Source organism: Nannospalax galili, unplaced genomic scaffold, assembly GCF_000622305.1.
Source record: "Nannospalax galili isolate Female #2095 unplaced genomic scaffold, S.galili_v1.0 scaffold219, whole genome shotgun sequence".
Taxonomy (NCBI): Eukaryota; Metazoa; Chordata; class Mammalia; order Rodentia; family Spalacidae; genus Nannospalax; species Nannospalax galili.
The window spans coordinates 819,342-839,560 of record NW_008342641.1 but is presented as its reverse complement, the minus strand read 5'-3'; the positions used below and the strand labels follow the sequence as shown (position 1 = coordinate 839,560).

The 20,219-nt window shown below is 35.3% G+C and overlaps 1 protein-coding gene across 7 annotated transcripts in view; it reads left to right on the top strand.

Moving 5' to 3' along the window:
* Cntln (centlein) overlaps positions 1-20,219 on the top strand; it is a 327,688-nt gene that overhangs the window by 174,531 nt on the left and 132,938 nt on the right. For all 7 annotated transcript variants that reach the window (XM_029566247.1, XM_008838744.3, XM_008838743.3 and 4 more), the window contains 2 exons: positions 2,572-2,693; positions 4,068-4,187. In XM_029566247.1, the coding sequence (XP_029422107.1) occupies positions 2,572-2,693; positions 4,068-4,187 (242 nt within the window). The remainder of the gene's footprint in view (positions 1-2,571; positions 2,694-4,067; positions 4,188-20,219) is intronic.

Below are 20,219 nucleotides of genomic sequence, written 5' to 3'. Positions count from 1 at the left end.
CCAGGCTGGCCTTGAACTCACAGAGATCCACCTGCCTCGGCCTCCCAAGTGCTGGGATTAAAGGCGTGCGCCACCACGCCTGGCCTTCAAGTCTTTTTTAAAAATATTTTATTTTTATTATTATTTTTACTTTATGTGTATGAGTGTATTGCCTGCATGTATTTGAGTGTCCCTGTGTCATGAAGTGTAGCAGAGGTCAGAAGAGGGCTTCAGATTCCCCTGGAACTGGAGTTAAGGATGGTTTGTAGCCGCCATGTGGGTGCTGGGAATCAAACCCAGGTCTTCTTTAAGAGTATTCAGTGCTCTTAACCACTGAGCCATCTCTCCAGCCCTGATTATATGTAATAATTTTTAATAAATTCATTTTAAATTAAGAATTTATTGGGGGTAAATTTGATTTCCTGAAGGATAATTATGGCAAGCTATTGTAGAAGTTTTTGCATAATTATTTTTGAAAAATGTTTTTATCTTATGTGTATGAATATATTGCCTGTCTGTGTGTAAATGCACCTGTGTTATATAATGCCCTCAGAGGACAGAAGAGGGCATCAGATCCCCTGGAACTGGAGTTACAGACAGTTGTTAGCTGCCAGGTGGGTCCTGGGAATCAAACCCCTGTCCTCTGCAAGAACAGCCAGTGCTCTTAATCACTGAGCCATCTTTCCAGCTCCACTTAATTCTTTTAGTTTAATGCTAAACTTATTTTTTAAATATATTTTGACTTTAATATCTTCTAAATGTATACACTTCTTATAATTAAATTATTAATAAATTTCTCAGATATTTGGCTAAAATTCCTAAAAATGAACCAACATTTAGTTTGTTTACCAAATGTAGTATGAAAATTACAAGTTTTAATTCATTTTTTATGCCTTAGAAGAAGAGATAGACAACGCTTCCATTTTGAAGATGAAGAAATGGAAGCACACTGAATTTGTTTTATCACACAAGTAAAATTTCGCAATCGGACAGTAAGATTGTGACTGTTATCATTCTTCTGCCCCACATTTAATAGACCATACATGGTTTTTCAATAAAATGAAAAAAATTGAACTGAGTATTTTACCTTTTAATGGTTGTGCTGCTTCTTAGCAAGTTTGCAGCAACTGTGATTTTTATTTTTTCCAAAATTCTATTAGAAAAATACTTTTTTTCTGAATGCCTCCATTAAGTGATACCATTCACATGCCTTCATTTTTAAATAAAAAATTTCCATTTCTCTGTGGTATATAACTGCTTCTTGGTATAAATATAACTCCAGTACTTATGAGACTACTACTAGAACTATAATCAAAGCAGAGTGAAAAAGTATCCATAAATATTATCTCAAAGTTTAAATGAGAACTAAGTAGCTGAGAAAATAGTGAATTCTGAAGAACAGTGATGTCACTGTTAATGTTTGAGAAAGGGACATAAAAGATGCTCACTTTTGCTCTGTGCCTCTCTAGGGAAGGCCCACCATTAGTGCTTCTGACTGTAAAGCCTCTGTTTTCTGTGTTTCACAGAAAAATAATGGAATTTAAATTATGTTTGTAAGACTTTACAGCTAATAGAAAAACCTATCAGAATGCAGGTCTGCCTGAGTGCCTTCTCGTTTCATGCCACTGTAAGTTAGAGAGAACCTGTTGCCCCTAGCAAATAAACACACAAGTTCAAAACACCGTTTACTGTAGATAATGATACTTCATAAATAGCATGGAAGTATGACTATTATCTTCTGAGGACTAGGATTTTGGACTTTATACTATGCCTATATCTAATGAATATTCCCTCATTTGCTATCTATACTGTGACTTCTTCCAAAACACTAACTTATTTTCTCCCTCTCAATCTTCATGGTAGAACCCAAAGGTGAAATAATGCTATCTTTACCATGAGTCCAGCCTTGTTTCCTTCTGTTTGTGAAATCATTGTACTTTATTGCTCTAAGAATATGGGTCCATGGCCCGAAGAATTGCTACTACTATGACTTTCCTTATACTTTTAACCAAATAATTTCCTTATACTTTTAACCAAATAATAATCATTATGTATGAACAAATCCTTCTAGGTTGAAAAAAATGCAGAAGTTTTTAAAATAAATTCATGACTATTTGTATGTATATGAATTAGTGGCAAAAAAAAGAATGAAACTAATTTGACAGGTAAAATTTTGATATTACCTAAGCAGCATAAAATGTAATGAGCTGGTGAGGCTGTCAAGATGACTCAGCAGTTAAGAACACTGGCTGCTCTTGCAGAGGACCCAGACTTGATTCCCAATCTCCCACATGGTGGTTAACAACCATCTGTAACTCCGATTCTAGGAGAATTCAACAACCTTTTTTGACCTCCTCAGGCATTGCACAACAAGAGTGCACTTACACGCAGGCAATACACTCATACACATAAAATAAAAATAATAAATAAAATATTTTTTAAAAAGTTTTCTGACTAGAAGAAAAAAAATTTCAACTTAAATAAGCGTTGCTTACATACTGCCTTCTCTCAAATTTAATGTCTAGAGGGGTAATCTTTGAAACGTTAACCAGTACCTTTTATGCTTGTATACTTGCTTTTTGTGTTCTTTAGAGCCAAGAAAATTATGAGCTAAGAGATGCCCATGAAAAACGCAAGGAAAGGCTACAGATGTTACAGACCAACTACAGAGCACTAAAAGAGCAATTAAAACAGTGGGAAGAAGACAGTGGCATGTGAGTTACGTGGCTCATAAAGGCATTTCCCTAAATATTAAATGGAATGGAGAGCATTATATAGGTGTTTTAATGGCTTTTGTTTGGTTTCAGAGAAATTATTTGGTAGTCAGATCTTTATTGTGAATATTTTAATGGAGAACATAACAAATGAAAACAGAAAAATATGCTAGCTGTAGCCATTGATTTTCTTATCATTTGTAGATCTCATTGGCCAAAGGTGTTTATGAGTTTTTGGTATATATTTTAGCATCAATAGAATAACTTAATAAAAGTCTGTAAAGCAAAACCAGCTAATATCCATATTATTGAATATCTGCTTTTATAAAATAAAATACTGGTGTTATAATTTTTATAGCCCCCAAATTATTCAGGTTTTAATGGTTTTTTGCATTTTAGAAATGTGAAAGATGTGTCTCTCTCTCTCTCTCTCTCTCTCTCTCTCTCTCTCTCTATATATATATATATATATATAATCTTAAAACTATTTCAGCCTAGTCTGAAATTTGAAGATTGTTACTATCCATCAGGTTTTTCTTCAGCTTATCTGAATGAATTGGCAGTCTCAGTTCAATTGCTCTGAACAGGTGTTCAGATCTTGGTTAGTTGTAAATGGCTCCCCGGTTAACATTATCAGCAGGGGCAAAGGACTGAATGAGTACAGAAAATCTACTACCCTCCCAGTTTGAGATGGATCCTTCAGGGCAATGTTGATAATACACGTTGGTCTGTTCTGTAGGAAACAGTTTTTAAATTGGCTAGCATAGCACTTTTAAAAACTAAAAATGAAGTTTGTTTTATGTATAGAAAATGAAACTATAAAGGGCTTTTGGCCTCACTTGTAGATAATTGTCACATCTAAGCTTTTCCTCTGATGAATGGAAAATGTTTCACATTCTATCTCTACTGAGTGATAAAGCAACTTTCTTAAGATTGACCTCTGCTCAACCAATGTGTAGCTTTCTGACATAGTCTCCATTAATACCTTGGTTCATGATATGGCACCTTTACTACATGCAGATTTGGTGTCAGCAAATTCTAGATGAATCATTGCTGCTATTCTTTTTCGGAGATTGTTAGAATCCAACAGTGTATATTTTATTACTACTATACTAGAGTGAGCAAGAGAAATAAACCTATATTAATATCATATGTCTGCTTAAATGCTTGCTTTTCATGGTAGCAGTTTAGCTTTAGGAAATTATGACATAGGACTTTTTAGACATGCTTAGATATTAAGAATGTGTTCCAAGAAATATTAAACTTGAAATAGTAATTGCAATCTGGTCATTATATATTTCTTTAATTTTAAGGAATATATAAATTAACTTATAGTACTTGGAATATGATATAAATTTTTAATGTTTAATACAGGACTGAAATCAGAAAAATGAAGAGAGCAGATTCTCAGCAGCTTCAACAAGAGGACTGTGATGCTGTGTGGAATGAACTGGCATATTTCAAAAGGGAAAACCAAGAACTAATGGTTCAAAAGTGAGTTTCTGTTTTAACAACAGTAACTTGGATAAGTACTTTGAGAAATTTGTTTCTCGAAGTCCATTTATAGAAATACCTTTTAAAATTTGAAAATGAAATTATCTGGGATTTGTCAATAAAAGTAACAAAAGCAAAAGTCTGGCTTTTCTAGTATGTATATATAATGCAATAGCAAGTTACACATTTGCTAGCTTAACAGAAACTGTATAATATGATCTAGGGATTGTGTTAATTAATGTGGCTCTCATCTGTTGGGGTGTCGCTCTTCATTAGCCTGTATTTTAGACACTGCCGTGCTTCATTTTGGAATGAGGTGGAGAGGGGATAACCTAGCCAGCCATCCTTGTTTGATCTCCTAGATATATACGCAATGCAGAATGCCTGAGCTCTCTTGGTTCCCTGCCCTGTCCTGCTAATCCCAGCTGAGCTCATTATGGTGTAGCCTTGCTGCTACTCTTGGAGCCAGAGCTGTCCAAGCTAATTACTGGTAGCAGCAGAACTGCCTGTTAAGGGTCTGGTGTAGATCTGCTAACATGGTCCTTGGTAGTGACCTGCAAAAGCCATGAGGGAATTGCTTTCTTTCTTGCCTTGCACTCCTTCTCCTTTGGGTTTAATGCTGATCCCTCCACATAGGTCTTTTAGCTGCCCTAAGTATAAAACTTGATGAAGGATGCTCATATTTTAGAAAACATACAGTTTGCCTGCTTGATCTTACAGTTCACAGGCTATTATGTTCAGTCTGGCAAAGAAAGATTTTTTTGTTGTTGTTTTGAGACAAAGAATAGTTAACCCAATATAATTAGCCTCGTCTGTTGCTTAACTAGTTTTTCATTTAGAGTTAATTTTGACACACGGATCATACAGTTTTTTCAAAGTCTTGATATGTTTAGTTTGCTAGAATTTAAGATCATGTGGCATATTGTAATTTAATGTCACTGAATATTCTTAGCTGTAAACCAGAAGACTCTATTTATTACATATTAATGTGTGACTTTTGATTTCATACCTTTCTATGTGACGATAAACTTTTGTAGAAATGACCATGTCAGATTTAAGTGTATATTCTCATTTCCCTCATAAGGTATAGTATGTTCTATTAGAGCTAAATATTTAAGGCTAATAACTAAGTCTTTTATCTTGAAAATTATTTTACAGACTATGTAAATTTTTAGCTCAGAAACATTTCTTGATGGTTTAAAATATCCTTATTGAAATAAAATTGAGAAGTCATATGACTCACCCATATTGAGTATATAATTCAAAGCATATTCAAAAAGCTCTATACCATCCATCATTACAATTATTTTTAGAACATTTTCATTATCTCTCCAAATGTCCACACAAGTGTTAGTCCCCAGCCCTCCCATCTACTTTTCCCAATCCTAAGCAATTACTTATTAATTTCTGTATTTATAGATTTGCCTATTCTGGATTTTAAAACATATCTTATTTAATTTTTAAACTTACATGTGTGAGTGTATTGCCTGCATATATGTAAGTGCACCCATGTCATGCAGTGCCCATGGAGGTCAGAGGAGGGCATCAGATCCCCTGGAACTGGAGTTAGACAGTTGATTATTAGCCGCCATGTGGGTGCTGGGATTTGAACCCGGGTCCTCTACAAGAGCAGCCAGTGCTCTTAAATGCTGAAACATCTCCCCAGATTTTATTCTGGAATTTTAAAATATTTATTTATTTATTATTTTTATTTTATGTGTATGAGTGTTTTGCTTGAATGTATCTATGTGAACTATGAGCGTACAAACCCATGGAGGTCAGAAGAAGGCATCAGATCTCTTAGGACTGGAGTTACAGATGATTTTTAGCCAACATGTGGGTCCTGGGAATTGAACCCAGGTCCTCTGCAAGAGCAGCAAGTATTCTTAACCGCTGAACCATCTCTCCAGCCCTGTTCTGGATTTTTAATATATCCTGTGTAACCATATTATTTCACTAAATACAATACTTCCAAAGTTCATGCATGTTGTAGTATGTATCATTACTGCCTGAATTTTGTATGAAGTGAATTAACTGAGATATCAACTCAACTAGCTGTGCGATCTAATCTATTCAAGAAAATTCAGGCAGATATTAGATGTAAGAGATAAATTTTAAAGTTATAATCATAAAAACAGCATGGTGCTGTCACAAAAAGGGCCTGTATATCAATGGGACATAATTGAATATCCAAACATGAGTACACACAATTTCAGCCACCTGATATTTGACAAAAGGGTCAAGAACATTCACTGGAGGAAAGACAGCATCTTCAGCAAATGATGCTGGCAAAACTGGATCTCCACCTATAGAAGAATGAAATTAGACCTCTTATCTTTCACCTTACACAAGTCAACTCCAAATGGATCAAAGATCTCAATGCGAAACCTGAAACTCTGAAATTGTTAGAAGAAAACATTGGCAGTAACCTACAAGATATAAGTGTAGGACACTTATATATAAATCAGACATCAATTGCTCCAGAATTAAAGTCAAGAATCAACAAGTGGGACCTCATTAAGCTAAAACGCTTCAGTGCAGCCAAAGAAATAACCACAGAAAAGAAGAGAAAACTCAGAGTGCGAGAAGATCTTCACAGCAACACATCTGACAGGTTTAGCATCGAGAATATATAAAGAATTCAAAAAACAAAGAATCAAGAAAGCAAGTGACCCAATTTAAAGATGGCTAATGATCTGAACAGAGAGTTCTCAAAGGAAGAAATAAAGATGGCTGAGAAGCATCTTAAAAGGTGTTCAACATCCTCAGTTATTAGGGAAATGCAAATTAAAACCACTTTAAGATTTCTTCTTACCCCAGTCAGACTGGCTAAGAGCAAGAGAACAAATGATACCAAATGTTGGAGAGGATGTGGGGAAAGGGGAACACTCATCCACTGCTGGTGGGGCTGCAAACTTGTTCAACCCCTATAGAAAGTAGTATGGAGAACTCTTAAAAAATGAAATTTAAAAAAAGTTTCAGAAATCTTGCAACCCCTATTTGTTCACTCAGCAGTGTTATTGAATTATGAATAGTTCATTGAATAAAATGCTGAGCCATTATTAAACCGTGGAAAATTTCTTTTAAGTATATTTAAATTTCTAAGTGTAAATAGCCATCTGTAAAATATGTTCAGATAAGTGTTAGCCTAGTAAAAAGTAATGCATTATTTTTCCTAGGCAATTGTAAAGAAGTTAGGCATGGTGACTGACACTTATAATTCCAGCACTTAGGAGGCAGAGGTTTGCAGTAAGTGGGAGGCCGGCCTGGATGATATAGTGAGTCCCAGGCCAGCAAGAGCTACATAGGGAAATCTCATCTCAAAGAAACAAACAAAACATTGAACTATTGCATGTTACGAATTGCAGAGATTTTCTGTACATTCAGAATTTTCTGCTCTTAAAGAAACATAATGGTTTAATTATGTAAAACAAGAACTTTTAATATTATCCTGTCATTCCTGAGCATATAAGTATCAAACCAGGATACGTTTTAGATTTTGTTTTCAATGTTGATTTTAAAAATTAGTACTTGAGTTTTTTACTTGAGTTTCATTTTTGAAATTACTAAACAAAATTTGGCTTTAGACTAGGACAGAATTTAATTTCTGAAATGTTTTGGAACATGATTCTGCCATTTTGGTACTGTTTTATGCTGAACAACATTCTCAGCAAGGACTGTGATAAACAAAATATCAGTCAACTCTAAAATGCTCTCTGTCTTGCAGTATCTAATATTTATCCAGTATTTGTTTATGCAAAAATAAATAAGCACATCCATCTCGTTAGTATGCAAATTTTCCATCTGTAATAAATTATAAAATAATACTTGTACCTAAGAATTGTTTTTAGAATGAATTTCTTTATGATTTATTATCATTACATGTTTGATTTGTTTTTTAAATTATTATTCCAAAGAGAGACAATTTTTAACACATTTTCCAGAAATAACTTGAAGCAGGTTACATTAAAAAAATACATATACAATGAAGTTTAAGGGGGAAAAATTAGAATAAGAAATCGATTTGTAACCCTGTTTCATTTACCTGCGTTGCATAAAATTTTCTGAGCTGAAAGAGGTGACAAGTAGAAAAAGTTGAAGAAGCCCTGATACAGACTTTTTAAAAGACATTTATTATTTTTATTTTATGTGTTTGAGTGTATTACCTGCATGGATGAAAGTGCACCTGTGTCATGCAATGCCCATGGCGGTCAGAAGAGGGCATCAGATTCCCTGGAACTGGAGTTATGGATGGTTGTTAGCTACTATGTGGGTGCTGGGAACTGAACTCAGGTTCTCTGCAAGCTGACAGTGCTCTTAACTGCTGAGCCATACCTCCAGCCCAGAAGCCCTAATTCAGACTTTAACTTCCCTCAGAAAAATGCCCTTGAGACTTGTTCAGTTTGTTTCATTTTCTTTCACGTTGCTAAGTAGTATTCTACCATTGCAAGCATCACAGTTTATTTATCCATCTGCTGGGATCTTTTCAGTTTTGTTTTCAGTTATGAACAAAGTTATCACTGTTCTTGTATGAGCATATATTTAGATTCTTTCAAGTGGATATCCAGGAGTTGCAGTGTTGGAACATATCGGGTCACTATACATGTATGGCTCCATAAGAAAACTGCCAAACAGTTTTCCATAGGAGTTACCCATTTTCATTCCCACAAATAATTCGGGGTGGGGGTGTGTGCCATTGCTCAATATCCTGTCAACTCTTGGCATTTGAGGTTTTAAAAGCCATTCTATTTGATGTATATTAGTAACCCCTTGTGTTTTAGATATGCTTTGCCCTGATGTCTAATGCAATTGTCTTCCTTATTTTTATCTTTATAATATTTAGCATATATGTGTGAATATGTGTGTGTGTATGTCTGAGGGTGTGTTTGAGTTTGTGTACATGTGTGTATGTATGAGGATGTGTTTGTGTGCATTTGAGAGAGTGTGTGTGTGTATGCACATGTGCCACAACACATATGTGAATGTCCAAGGACAACCTAAGATGTTATTCCTTACCTTCTGCCTTATTTTGGAGACAGTCTCTTGCTATTTGAAACTGCACTGAGTACTCCAAGATTGCTGGCTCTTCAGTTCTAGGTGATTCTCCTGTCTCCATCTCCCATTTTGCCATAGGAGTTCAGGCTGTAGGCACTTTTATCCTCTGAGCCAACTCCCCAGATTCCCAATGCTGTTATCTTTGTATGTGCTTATTTTCTGTGCTCTTATTGTCTTTAATGAATACCTTTTAAAATCTCTTGCCCATTTAAAAATGGCTTACTCTCAAACAAATTCAGCAATAATTCTTATTGTTGAGCTTTAGAAGTTCTTATTTTTATATAGCATACAAATTCTTAATCACACGTGTTTCTAAAATATTTTCTCTTCTGTATTTTTCTTTTCATTCTTTTAGCTTGGTATTGGAGATGGAATATTCTAAAATGCTAATGTATCATGGCTTTAATATCATGCCTAAGAACTTTTACCCTGACCTAAAGATACAAGCATTTTTTTCCATATTTTCTTTTAAAGTTTTTATAAGTTTATACTTCATATTTAACTTTGTGTTCCACTTAGAGCTATCGCTTGTATAGCTATGCATTGTAGGTTAAAGTTCATTTTGTTTCAAATTTCTGTCTAGTTGTACCACCATCACTTTTCAGAAGGCTATTCTTTCTCTAATAAATTGCTTTTGTAACAGTTAAATATCAAGTCATCATATTTCTGTATACCTAGCACAGGACTCTTTTATTCCAATTAATATTGATTTCTGAACTTTTACAAAGCGCATACTGTCGTGGTTATTGTTGTGTTGATAAGTGTTAAACTTGGTTGCAATAACCAACTTAATTCTTCAGATTTGTTTTTCCTTTACTAGTTCCTTTGTCTTTCCATACAAGTTTTAGGTGTGAAAACAGACTTTGAAAAATAGAACCTATAACTAAAAGAACGAGGCAGGAACGCTGATTGGAATTGTTCTGTAACTTAGATCAGTTTGGAAGGAGTAAAAAATTACCTGTTTAGAGTCTACATTTTCAAAAAGGAATTCATCTCTTAATTTACTAAGATTTTCTTTCATTTATTTTATTGATATTTGGCAGTTTTAGCTTATATATTCTGTATGCCAAATAGATTTGTTAGGTGTTATTGTGGTATACATATACTTGTAATCCCACCATGTGGGAGGCAAATGCTGGAAGACTGAGTTCCCGGCCAGCCTGTGCTATACAATAAGACCTTGTCTCAAAAAGAAAAAAAGTCTCGTTAGATGTAGAACAGAAATTTAATTTTTGGGAACTCTCGTGAGCACTGTTGTGATCATTTTTTTGGTTTCTGGTTGTACATTGTTTGCATTAGAATAAGTTTCGTTTTTCTCTGCTGTCTTTATGTCTTCAATTATTAAGTCAGAGAGAAATCTGCTGTATTATTTTGTGTTTCTTTTCTGTGTATTATTTTTACTGTTGCAGTTTTATCTGCAGTCTTTGAGTTTGTCTTTGATTGGGTTTTGCTCTCAGTGTTTGCTTCATGTATTACATTATACATACATAACAGTGTATTACATTGTTTCAATATTTTACCACTAGTGATTAACAGAAACCTTATGTCACTTATGTTCCTTTACTCTTCCCCCTTTATAATTTTCTTATATATTTTCTCTAATTACATTCAAAAACCTTACCCTATGATATGATAATTTTGCATGAACTGCTTAACATTTCAAACCATAATACTTGCATATAATTTAAGAATAACATAATAAAGTCTTAAAATTTTATCTACTGTTGTATCTTCATTTCTAACCTTATGTTCTTTCTCTTTAAAGAACCCTTTATAGCATTGGTTACATGGAAATTAATTCTCTGTTTATGCCTTGATACTACCATTATTATTGATAGGTATTTAACTGGATAGAGTTATAAATTAGTATTTTTCAACACTTGAAAAAATGTGCCATTTCCCTGTGGTCTTTTTGCATTGTGATGAGAAAGTCACTGAGTCCTTCTACGGGATAATGCCTAATTTTCTGCTGTTTTCAACCATTTCTCTTTTTGCTTGCTTTTCTTTTCTTTTTGAGGGTGGTTTATACTGTATTTCTTTGGGCTTATCTTAGTTGGAATTCTCTCAGTGTTTTGAAACGCTAAGATTTATTTTCCAAATTTAATAATTCAAGGTTATTATTTCATCAAACAGTTTTTGAGTTCTGCACCCCTTTTCCTCTTGGCTCGGGTGACATGAGCATTAGATTGTTTGTTATGGTTCCGTATACCCCGAGGCTCTGCTCATTGATTTTCACCCTATTTTTGTCTCTGCATACAGAGTAGGCAATTTCTATTTTGTGTCTTTAAACTACAGATATTCTTCCTTCCTCTTTTATCTCTGCTATTGAACCAATGAAGCAAGTTTTTAAATTTTCGTTATAACAATTTTTAACTTTAAAATTTCCATTTGATTCTTCTTTATGTAACTTGTTTATTTACTCAGAGTTTCTATTTTATTTATTTTAGAAGCTTTTGCCATTGTTCCTTGCCAAGTGTTTTAAAAATCCTTACCAAGTAATTCTCTCTCTCTCTCTCTCTCTCTCTCTCTCTCTCTCTCTCTCTCTACACACACACACACACACACACACACACACACACACACACACACACACACACGCAGACGCACGCGCACGCGCACGTACGCATGTTGTGTTATGTCTTGCTAGCCATCCTTTGATTTTGATTTTCCTTTAAGTTCAGTTTTTCTGAGTTTTTTTTTTTTTATGAGTGGCTTTAAAAGTTGCCTTAGGACATTTGGAATGTATTTTTGATGCTCTGGATCTTATTTAAATCTTTTATTCTAACAGACCTCTGATGATATCACACCTGTGGGAGGGGGTCACTTCATTATGCCTGAGATTGGAATTTAACCTCATTATGGCCCCTACCTCTGGTAGATTGAAGTTGGAAAGGGCTACTGTTTGTTGTAGGGGCAAGTCTAAGCTCATAATTTGCTCCTATTGACAGGTAGAACATGGTTTGAAGATTTAAATTTATAACTATTTATTATTAATACCTATTATTTTTACATCATAGGTTTCATTGTGGCTTTCTATAGTGCACATGTCGCACCAACAGTATCTACTCTCCCTACTTCCTTCTCTTATGCTCTGATCTCCCACTTCCTCCTCCTCCGTTCCCTTTCTTTCCTTTGTAGTCTGTCTGTTTTCAGGTGTCTTGTTGTGTTATGTCATGTCTTCCTCCCATGTTGCATAACTAGACTAAGGTGAGTTAGTAAGATTTCTATTTTCAATCAAGGGTGGAGATGCATACCTGTAATCCCACTCAGGTGGCTGAGGTCAGAGGATCAGGAGATCCAGCCCATCCTCTGCCTCATAGCAAGTTTGAGCCCAGGTTGGGCTATATGTGACTCTGCCTCAAAAGAAAATAAGAAAAATTCTGTCTTTGGACCAGTGAGGTGGCTCATGCTGTGCGGGTGTTGGGAGGGTAGGGGTGGACTTGGTGCCAAGCAGAACAGCCTTAATTTGATCCCCAGAATCCTCATTGTGGAGGGAGAAAACCGACTCCCTCAAGTTGCCTTCTTCTGACTTACAAAGATAGATATGCCATGTTATGTGCATGCATGTGTACATACATGATAAATAAAAATTTATTTAAATCAATAAAATTTCAATAAACAAATATATTTATATTTTTAAAACAAAAAAAGATTTCTGTGCATCTTGTCTGCCCCTATTCTTGGTCCTTTCAAAGCCAGGGAGGACAAGTATTTGGTGGTGCTGCTCTTGTGCTTACTGGCGCTTCTGACTTGTGAGTTCCTCTAGGACTTAGTTGGGTGTCTAGGAAAAATGAAGAAAGCCTGCATGTTGTTCCTCCACTCCTGAGGTTCCTGTGCTATATTTATGTCCATCATTTAGTGTCTTATATTTTAATATGTATTATTTTTAGATTTTTATATTTAATTTGCAAGAAGAATGGAGTTAGGAAACAAAAATTTCAGCTTTTACTATGAACCTGGCAGTCTTATTTTTGAGTCATACATTAATAGCCTTGAGTATTGAAAAGAATAAGACATCCCTATTTCTGTAAATGTAAAATTCTTTTAAGGCTCAAATCCACAAAAGGAGATAGACAACTACATTTATATTAGATTTAAACTATATTCCAGATCCAATCCTAAAAAATAAGTTAACTTTTCAAGACTCATAATAAATCATTATAATTTACAAAATATAATTTGTAAGTATGATTTTATCAATGTCTGACATTATAGTTCTATATCATTCAGTATGGCCAGAAATATTAATCATATCTATAGTATAGAAATTTAAAGGCTTTGAAGTTTCTGTGTAAATTATTTCCTATATAATTTCATCTGCTTTTATAACATATATCTACTTATTTATTTTAATTATATATTTAACAAACGATCAATAAATTAGAAATCTATGAACTGCCAAATTGTCTGTCTCCTTCAATATTTATCTTACATGTATTCATATAGACTTTTTATTCAGTCACTACTTAACAGTATAATTTAGAACCAGACACTAAACCAGAGGCTGTTCAGTGGTTTACTGAAGAGTAATAGTTTCAAACTCCAAGGAGGTTAGATGTATAGGTCCAACTGTGTGCTGGTGAGGTAAAATCACCCTTTGACTGTTACATAATATGGAGGAACAAAAGCATTTAGAAACACCATTGTCTTCACTCTGCTTTTTTGCTCATTTCAGCGTGTTGTCTCACTTAGGCTAAATTAGAATTTGGAACCAACAGAGTGAAATATGTGTTAATGTTTTCCAAAATGAAAGAATGTGATAAAAAATATTAGCTCCTGAGCATGGTGATGTTTCTGTGGTCCCAGCTTCTTGAGAAACGGAGGCAGTATGTTTGCTTTCTGTCTCAGAAGGTCAAGACCAGTGTAGACAGCATAGCAAGACTCCATCTCAAAAAATATGTATATTCTTTCTGAATGTTGCTTCCAGAAAAGGTTCAACTGTAGTGAGAAATTAAGCTCATCTAACCTACCGTATCATGTATTACACATTGCCAACCACAGGCTGCAGGACCCTACTAGGATTCATAGGTGTGATGATATTCACAGTATGTTTTCTGTGTCATTACCCAAATATATCAGGAACTTGCAAATGGTTCAGTAATTTTGGTGTTCTTATACTAATCTGCATATGGATACTCTGCCAGGCACAGGGAAAGTAGAGAAGTAATGTATTACCATTTTTATTCAGAACTTTAAACTTAGCAATATGGTGTGAACAATAAGATTATAGAGACATAACACAAAAACATCTCTATTCTATTTGCATGTAGAAAAATACCAAAGCAAAACCTAATGAGAGTGACACTTTCAACTGCATACTGCAAGTAAAGTGGCTGTGCAGTAACTATGTAGATTCCTATATACTATGGCAATTCATCCCTTTGGTGAATAAAGTATAATGTAGAAATTGTGTTATTATAGGGATTTATGGTAACAACTGATACAATGTATTATAGAATGTGGAGATATTAGTATCTGGACTATTGATCAAAAATTCCACTTAAATCCATAACATGAAGGCCTGAGTTAAGGCAATAAGAGAGAGCAAGAAGAGATACCTGGTTGTAGGTGATGATGACGTATATAGGCCGAAGTTAATGTATCATTTGGAAAGTATAAAATTTGCATTTTGAGTTTATTAACTCTAGTCTTAGAGAATTGTGTTGGTTGATTAGTAGATCTTTTTCCTTTGTAGCCCCAATTTAACTGTCCTTTTTCAATAGTTTTACTTAAATCCTTTTAAACACATTTATATATTTAAATGTATATTTAAAATTTTATACATAATTCAAGCTATTTGCAAAATATTTTCCTAAATATGTCACTGTTGCCATTATTGTGACATTTACTCAGATTCTAAAGGCAACCTAGAGGAACGTTAATAAGCTGGGTTTTTTTTTATTATTATAACAGGCCTGTTTTGAGGTATGATTTATTTAAGTTAAAATGTGTAGTGCCTCTAATACGTATAAAACATATAGGCAAATAACCAATTCAAAAAATGCAAGGGGGAGGGGCGGGAGAGGTGGCTCCATGGTTAAGAGCACTGACTGCTTTTACAGAGTACCCAGGTTCGTTTCCCAGCATCCATGTGGTGGCAAACAACCATCCGTAATTCCAATTTCGGGGGATCTGATGCCCTTTTCTGACCTCCACAGGCGTTGCACAACATGGGTGCACTTACACGCAAGGCAGTACACTCATACATATAAAAGTAAATAAAAATACAAGGGGAATTAAAAATTGGTAGCTATGAATTAGCCAATTTGTGGTGGTCTAACAAAATGCCATGGAATAAGCGATCCAAATGACAGATTTTTTTTTCTCATGGTTATGGAGTCTGTGAAGTTCGAGATTAGTGCCAGTGGGGCAGGTTCTCTGTAAGAGGCCTTCCTCCTGCCTCACAAATGACTGCCTTCCCTCACTTTAAATAAGTCTCTCCATCTCAGGGTAAAGGTTCAATCTGATCCTAATCATCAAATGCCATCTCAAAAAACTATCATACACAGAATTAGGGATTCAAAACATGAATTTTGGATGAACATGATTTAAACTTGATGCAGACAGCAAAACAGACTCTTTTGTTAAGGGTAATTAAATCAATGTAGATAAATCTGGTTAAGCAATTCAGTAAACAGGAGTTAACCAAGGACACTTCACATTCTGTTCAGATTGCCACAACTACTCAATAATTTGATCCCACTCTCCTTTAGAGCAAATTTTTCCATTAATTCTGTCACTCCTTTATCAGGTTTTGTCCCTGCATGTGTAGCCCCTTCACCACATTCCGGTGTATCAGCTCTCTGCTCTACAGTACTTCATAATAGGCCGTCTCTGTGTTTAATTTATAGACTCTGTGATTTCAGTTATCATTTCCTAGCAGTTCATCTCCAGACTTGCATTTCTAGCCCAGCCCCCATTGCTGAACTTCAGTCCAGTAAATCGGAACATATAGCATCTCCTCCTGGATGTCCCACTCAGATATAGCATGTCTTAAAACAAATTCACGATCTACAAATCTCCTCTAAAAGTGGAATAACCAGGGCCATGATTTACCAGTTTTCTTAAACCAGAAATCTGGGTGTTAAATAATTTCCTCATCGTTATTTCTGCCATTCTCACTGAAGTCCTTACCACATCTTAAGACACCATATAACAAATATCTCTAGAAAGTATATCTTTTCATTCTTACTTTTTTTAGGAAGGCAGAGTTTGACTTCCAGTTCAAGGGGACAGTCCATCTGAGTGTGAAGGATGGGCTTATGAGGCAGCTGGCCACACGTGAATGTTGCTCAGCTTCCTGTCTTCCTTTATTCAGTCCAGGACCGCCACTCATGGGATGATGCAGTCCACAGGGTGGGTCATCGCTCCTCAGCTAAAGTTTTCTGGAAATACTCTCATAGATACACCCAGAGGTGTGATTCCATGGTGATTGTAAATCCAGTCAGGTTGATAGTGAAGATTAGCCATCACCATCACACTGTTTCCTTATATATAAAATTGGGGTAATAGAGAACTTATTTCAAAACTCTAGGATGTCATTTTCTAGGAAAATATTTAATAAATGATAGTAATCAAAGACAAGGAAAAAACCCCACCCAGGTATTTGCTGATGAAAACTAGAGCACATTCACCCTGGAGGGGTGAGTTTGTAATACACGGAAGCCTCCATTATGGGCACAGCAAGACTGAGAAGGTAGCTGGGTAATGTTCAAGGTCTCAAGGGAAAACCTAGTCAAGACCTGAAGCTCCCTCCGTCCATTGTTAGATGGGCATCACTAATGAAAGGACCTTTCTCAAACTTTGAAAATGTGCCAGGCTGGGGAGCTCAAGAGTTCGCTCCTGTTCTTTTCTTCGCTTTCTCCTTTTTCGGTTCTGTGATTTGGGCGGGAATGTTGAGGTGTTCACACCTACAAGACATAAGAGTTTTTCTCCTTTTTTTAAATGCAGTAATTTTCTCATTCTCATTTTTCTTAATGTGTTTATTCAAACTGCCATTATTACTTCCTTGGCCTATTAAAATAAACTTGCAAAATGGAGAGCTGTCTCAACAGCTGAGAGGACATACAGCTCTGGAAGAAGACCTGAGTTTGCTTTCCAGAACATCTGCCTTTAATTCCAGCTTCAGGGTATTAAAGGCACCCTGTTACCTTCTTCTGGCCTCTGTGGGCACTTGTACTCACATGCACAAACTTACACATACACACACACACATCTACATCTACCCTTATTCCTAAATCTGTTTTATTTTTCTGTCAGTACTGCCAAGTGACCTTTTAAAATACAGTTCTGGGGGACTTGGGAGGTATCTTAGTGGTAAAGCACATGTGAACCCCTGGGTTTGATCCTTACCATCCCGCACAAGAAAATTTTACACAGATATGCACACTTTTGAACTTCTTAGCATGAGTGTTCCATGTTTAAAATCCTTTAATATTAGGGCTGGAGAAATGGCTCAGGGGTTAAGAGTACTGGCTCCTCTTGCAGAGGACTCAGGTTCAGTTCCCAGCACCCACATGGTGGCTCTCATGGGTGCGCTTACATACACGCAGGCAATACGCTCATATACATAAAAAATTTTTAAAAATTTAAAAAGTCCTTTAGTATTGTTCCATTAGCCTTAAAATCTAAAATCTTCATATAAGAAAATTGAGTATCAACTCCCATACTTTAACCATTCCAACCTTAACTTTTGTGTCTAAAAGTAAATATGAAAATGCACAGTATTTGTGAAGAGTTAATTATGTGTTTCCTTATTACAAACTATCTATTTCATTTAAAATTAGAGAATTTTACTCCACACTAAAATTGCATATATACTTTATTTTAATAATCTTTTGAGCATTTTCATTATCAACTATAAAGTGAGCATGCTCAAGTTAGAATACTTTTTCTCTTTGGGATGAAAACATAAGTATATAAGTAAGCCACACTGAAAGAATTAGTTAGCAGCAATTCAATAATTATTGCTTAAGCTGCTAAAATTATGTATTAGGAAAGCTCAGCCAATTTTTTCCCTTGTAAAGCAAGACCCTTGGTCTTCTCAAATAGTCTCAGTATATATATATATATATATATATATATGTATATATATATAATTTCTTGTGCGTGTGTGCGTGCGTGCGTGTGTGTGTGTGTGATTTTAGGAACTACATTTCTCTAATAAGCTGAAAATAAAATTCTTAGGCTGGGCATGGTGGCACACACTTTTAATCCCAGCACTTGGGAGGCAGAAGCAGGCAAATCTCTGTGAGTTTGAGGCCAACCTGGTCTACATACGGAGTTCCAGGCCAGCTGGGGCTACAAGGAGACCCTGTCTCACAAAAAGCAAAAGAAAAAAAAATAAAAAATGAAATTCTTAGAATAAAATTTTCTGCAGAAGATGACATTTTGATAACTATATTTTAGATAACCACTTTTAATATATTAGTTGATGCTAATTCAAGTTTTTCGACACAGGATTTCACCATGTAGCTGTAGCTGCCCTGGAACTTGCTATGTATGTAGACAGGCTGGCCTCCAATTCAGAGATCTACTTTCCTCTGCCTCCCAAGTGGTGGGATTAAAGTTATGTACCACCATGTCCAATTCTCTTTTTTTTGTTTTATGTATTTATTGCATGTATGTAAGTATGCCTCTGTGTGTGTGTGGGGTAAGGTGTGTGTATCCTGCTGTCTCACTTTCTGCCTTATTACCTTAAGACAGGTAGGTAGGTATTTCTCACTGAACCTGGAGCTAGGCTGACATCCCTAAAGCCCCAGGGATCCCCCTTCCTCCACTACTCACAGCACCTGGCTTTATCACATCCGAGGCCACACCCAACTTTTTCTTACTTGAGTTCTGGGATCCAAACTCATGTCCTTATAGTTCAGTTCCACAGCAAGGGATCTTACCCACTAAGCAATTATTTCAGCCACCTAATTCAATTTCAGAGTACACAACTAAATATCATTCATTGAATTCATAATGCTTACAACTGCAGTCTTTATTTCCAAAACATTCCATCATCTCCAAAGTAGACCTCAAACACATTAGCAGTCAGCCTGATTTCCCCCTTTTCTTCCTTCCCCAGCTTCTTTCTGTGAGTGCATTTTAATCTCATTTCTGGGGCTGGAGAGATGCTCAGTGGGTTAAGAGCACTGGTTGCTCTTGCAGAGGACCCTAGTTGGGTTTTCAACACCCACATGGTGGCTAATAACTGTTAATCACTCCAGTTCCAGGGAATCTGATGCCCTCATCTAGCCTTTGCAGGCATTGCATGCACAGGTACACTTAACATGCATGTAGGCAGATGCTCATACAAATAAAAGTAAATACAAATTTTGTAAAAATCTCAGTTCTATGATGAGAATTGGGCATAAGAAATTAACACATTAAAATTGGAGATTATTTAATAACAAATTCACTACCAAGTGTCCTTGTGTATAGAGTGGGAGGTTCAGAGACAGATCTAACATAAAACCTAGTTCTTTACCTAGTTATAGCCTGGGAGTCCATATTTTTCTTTTCAGTTTCTGGAGTACTTGGAAAAGCATAATTATAGATAAGCAGGGACTATTGTAGTTTGCAATTCTTGATGTTAAATTTTGGGTTTCATCATTTATACTGTTTTAAACATTTGAATCCAAATATATATGACATTTATGCCATGATTTCACAAAGTATACTTTAAATAAATTTACTTATTAACTTGTTTTTATACTTTTGGGACACTACAGATATGGGATTTTATTTTTTTATTTTTTTTGAGACTTATTCTCACTATATAACCTAGAATCCCTCAGACAGGATTCTACTTACTATCTCAGCCTTGCCAGTGCTGAGATTTATATATGTGATGCCATGCTTGGCTATATGTAGTATTTTAAAAATCACTTAAAGAATTATAAAGAAAAAACCTTACATGCTATACTCACTTGATTTTTAAGAGAAAGTTACTTTGTTTTATCATATTAACTAAATCTGGTTTATAACATT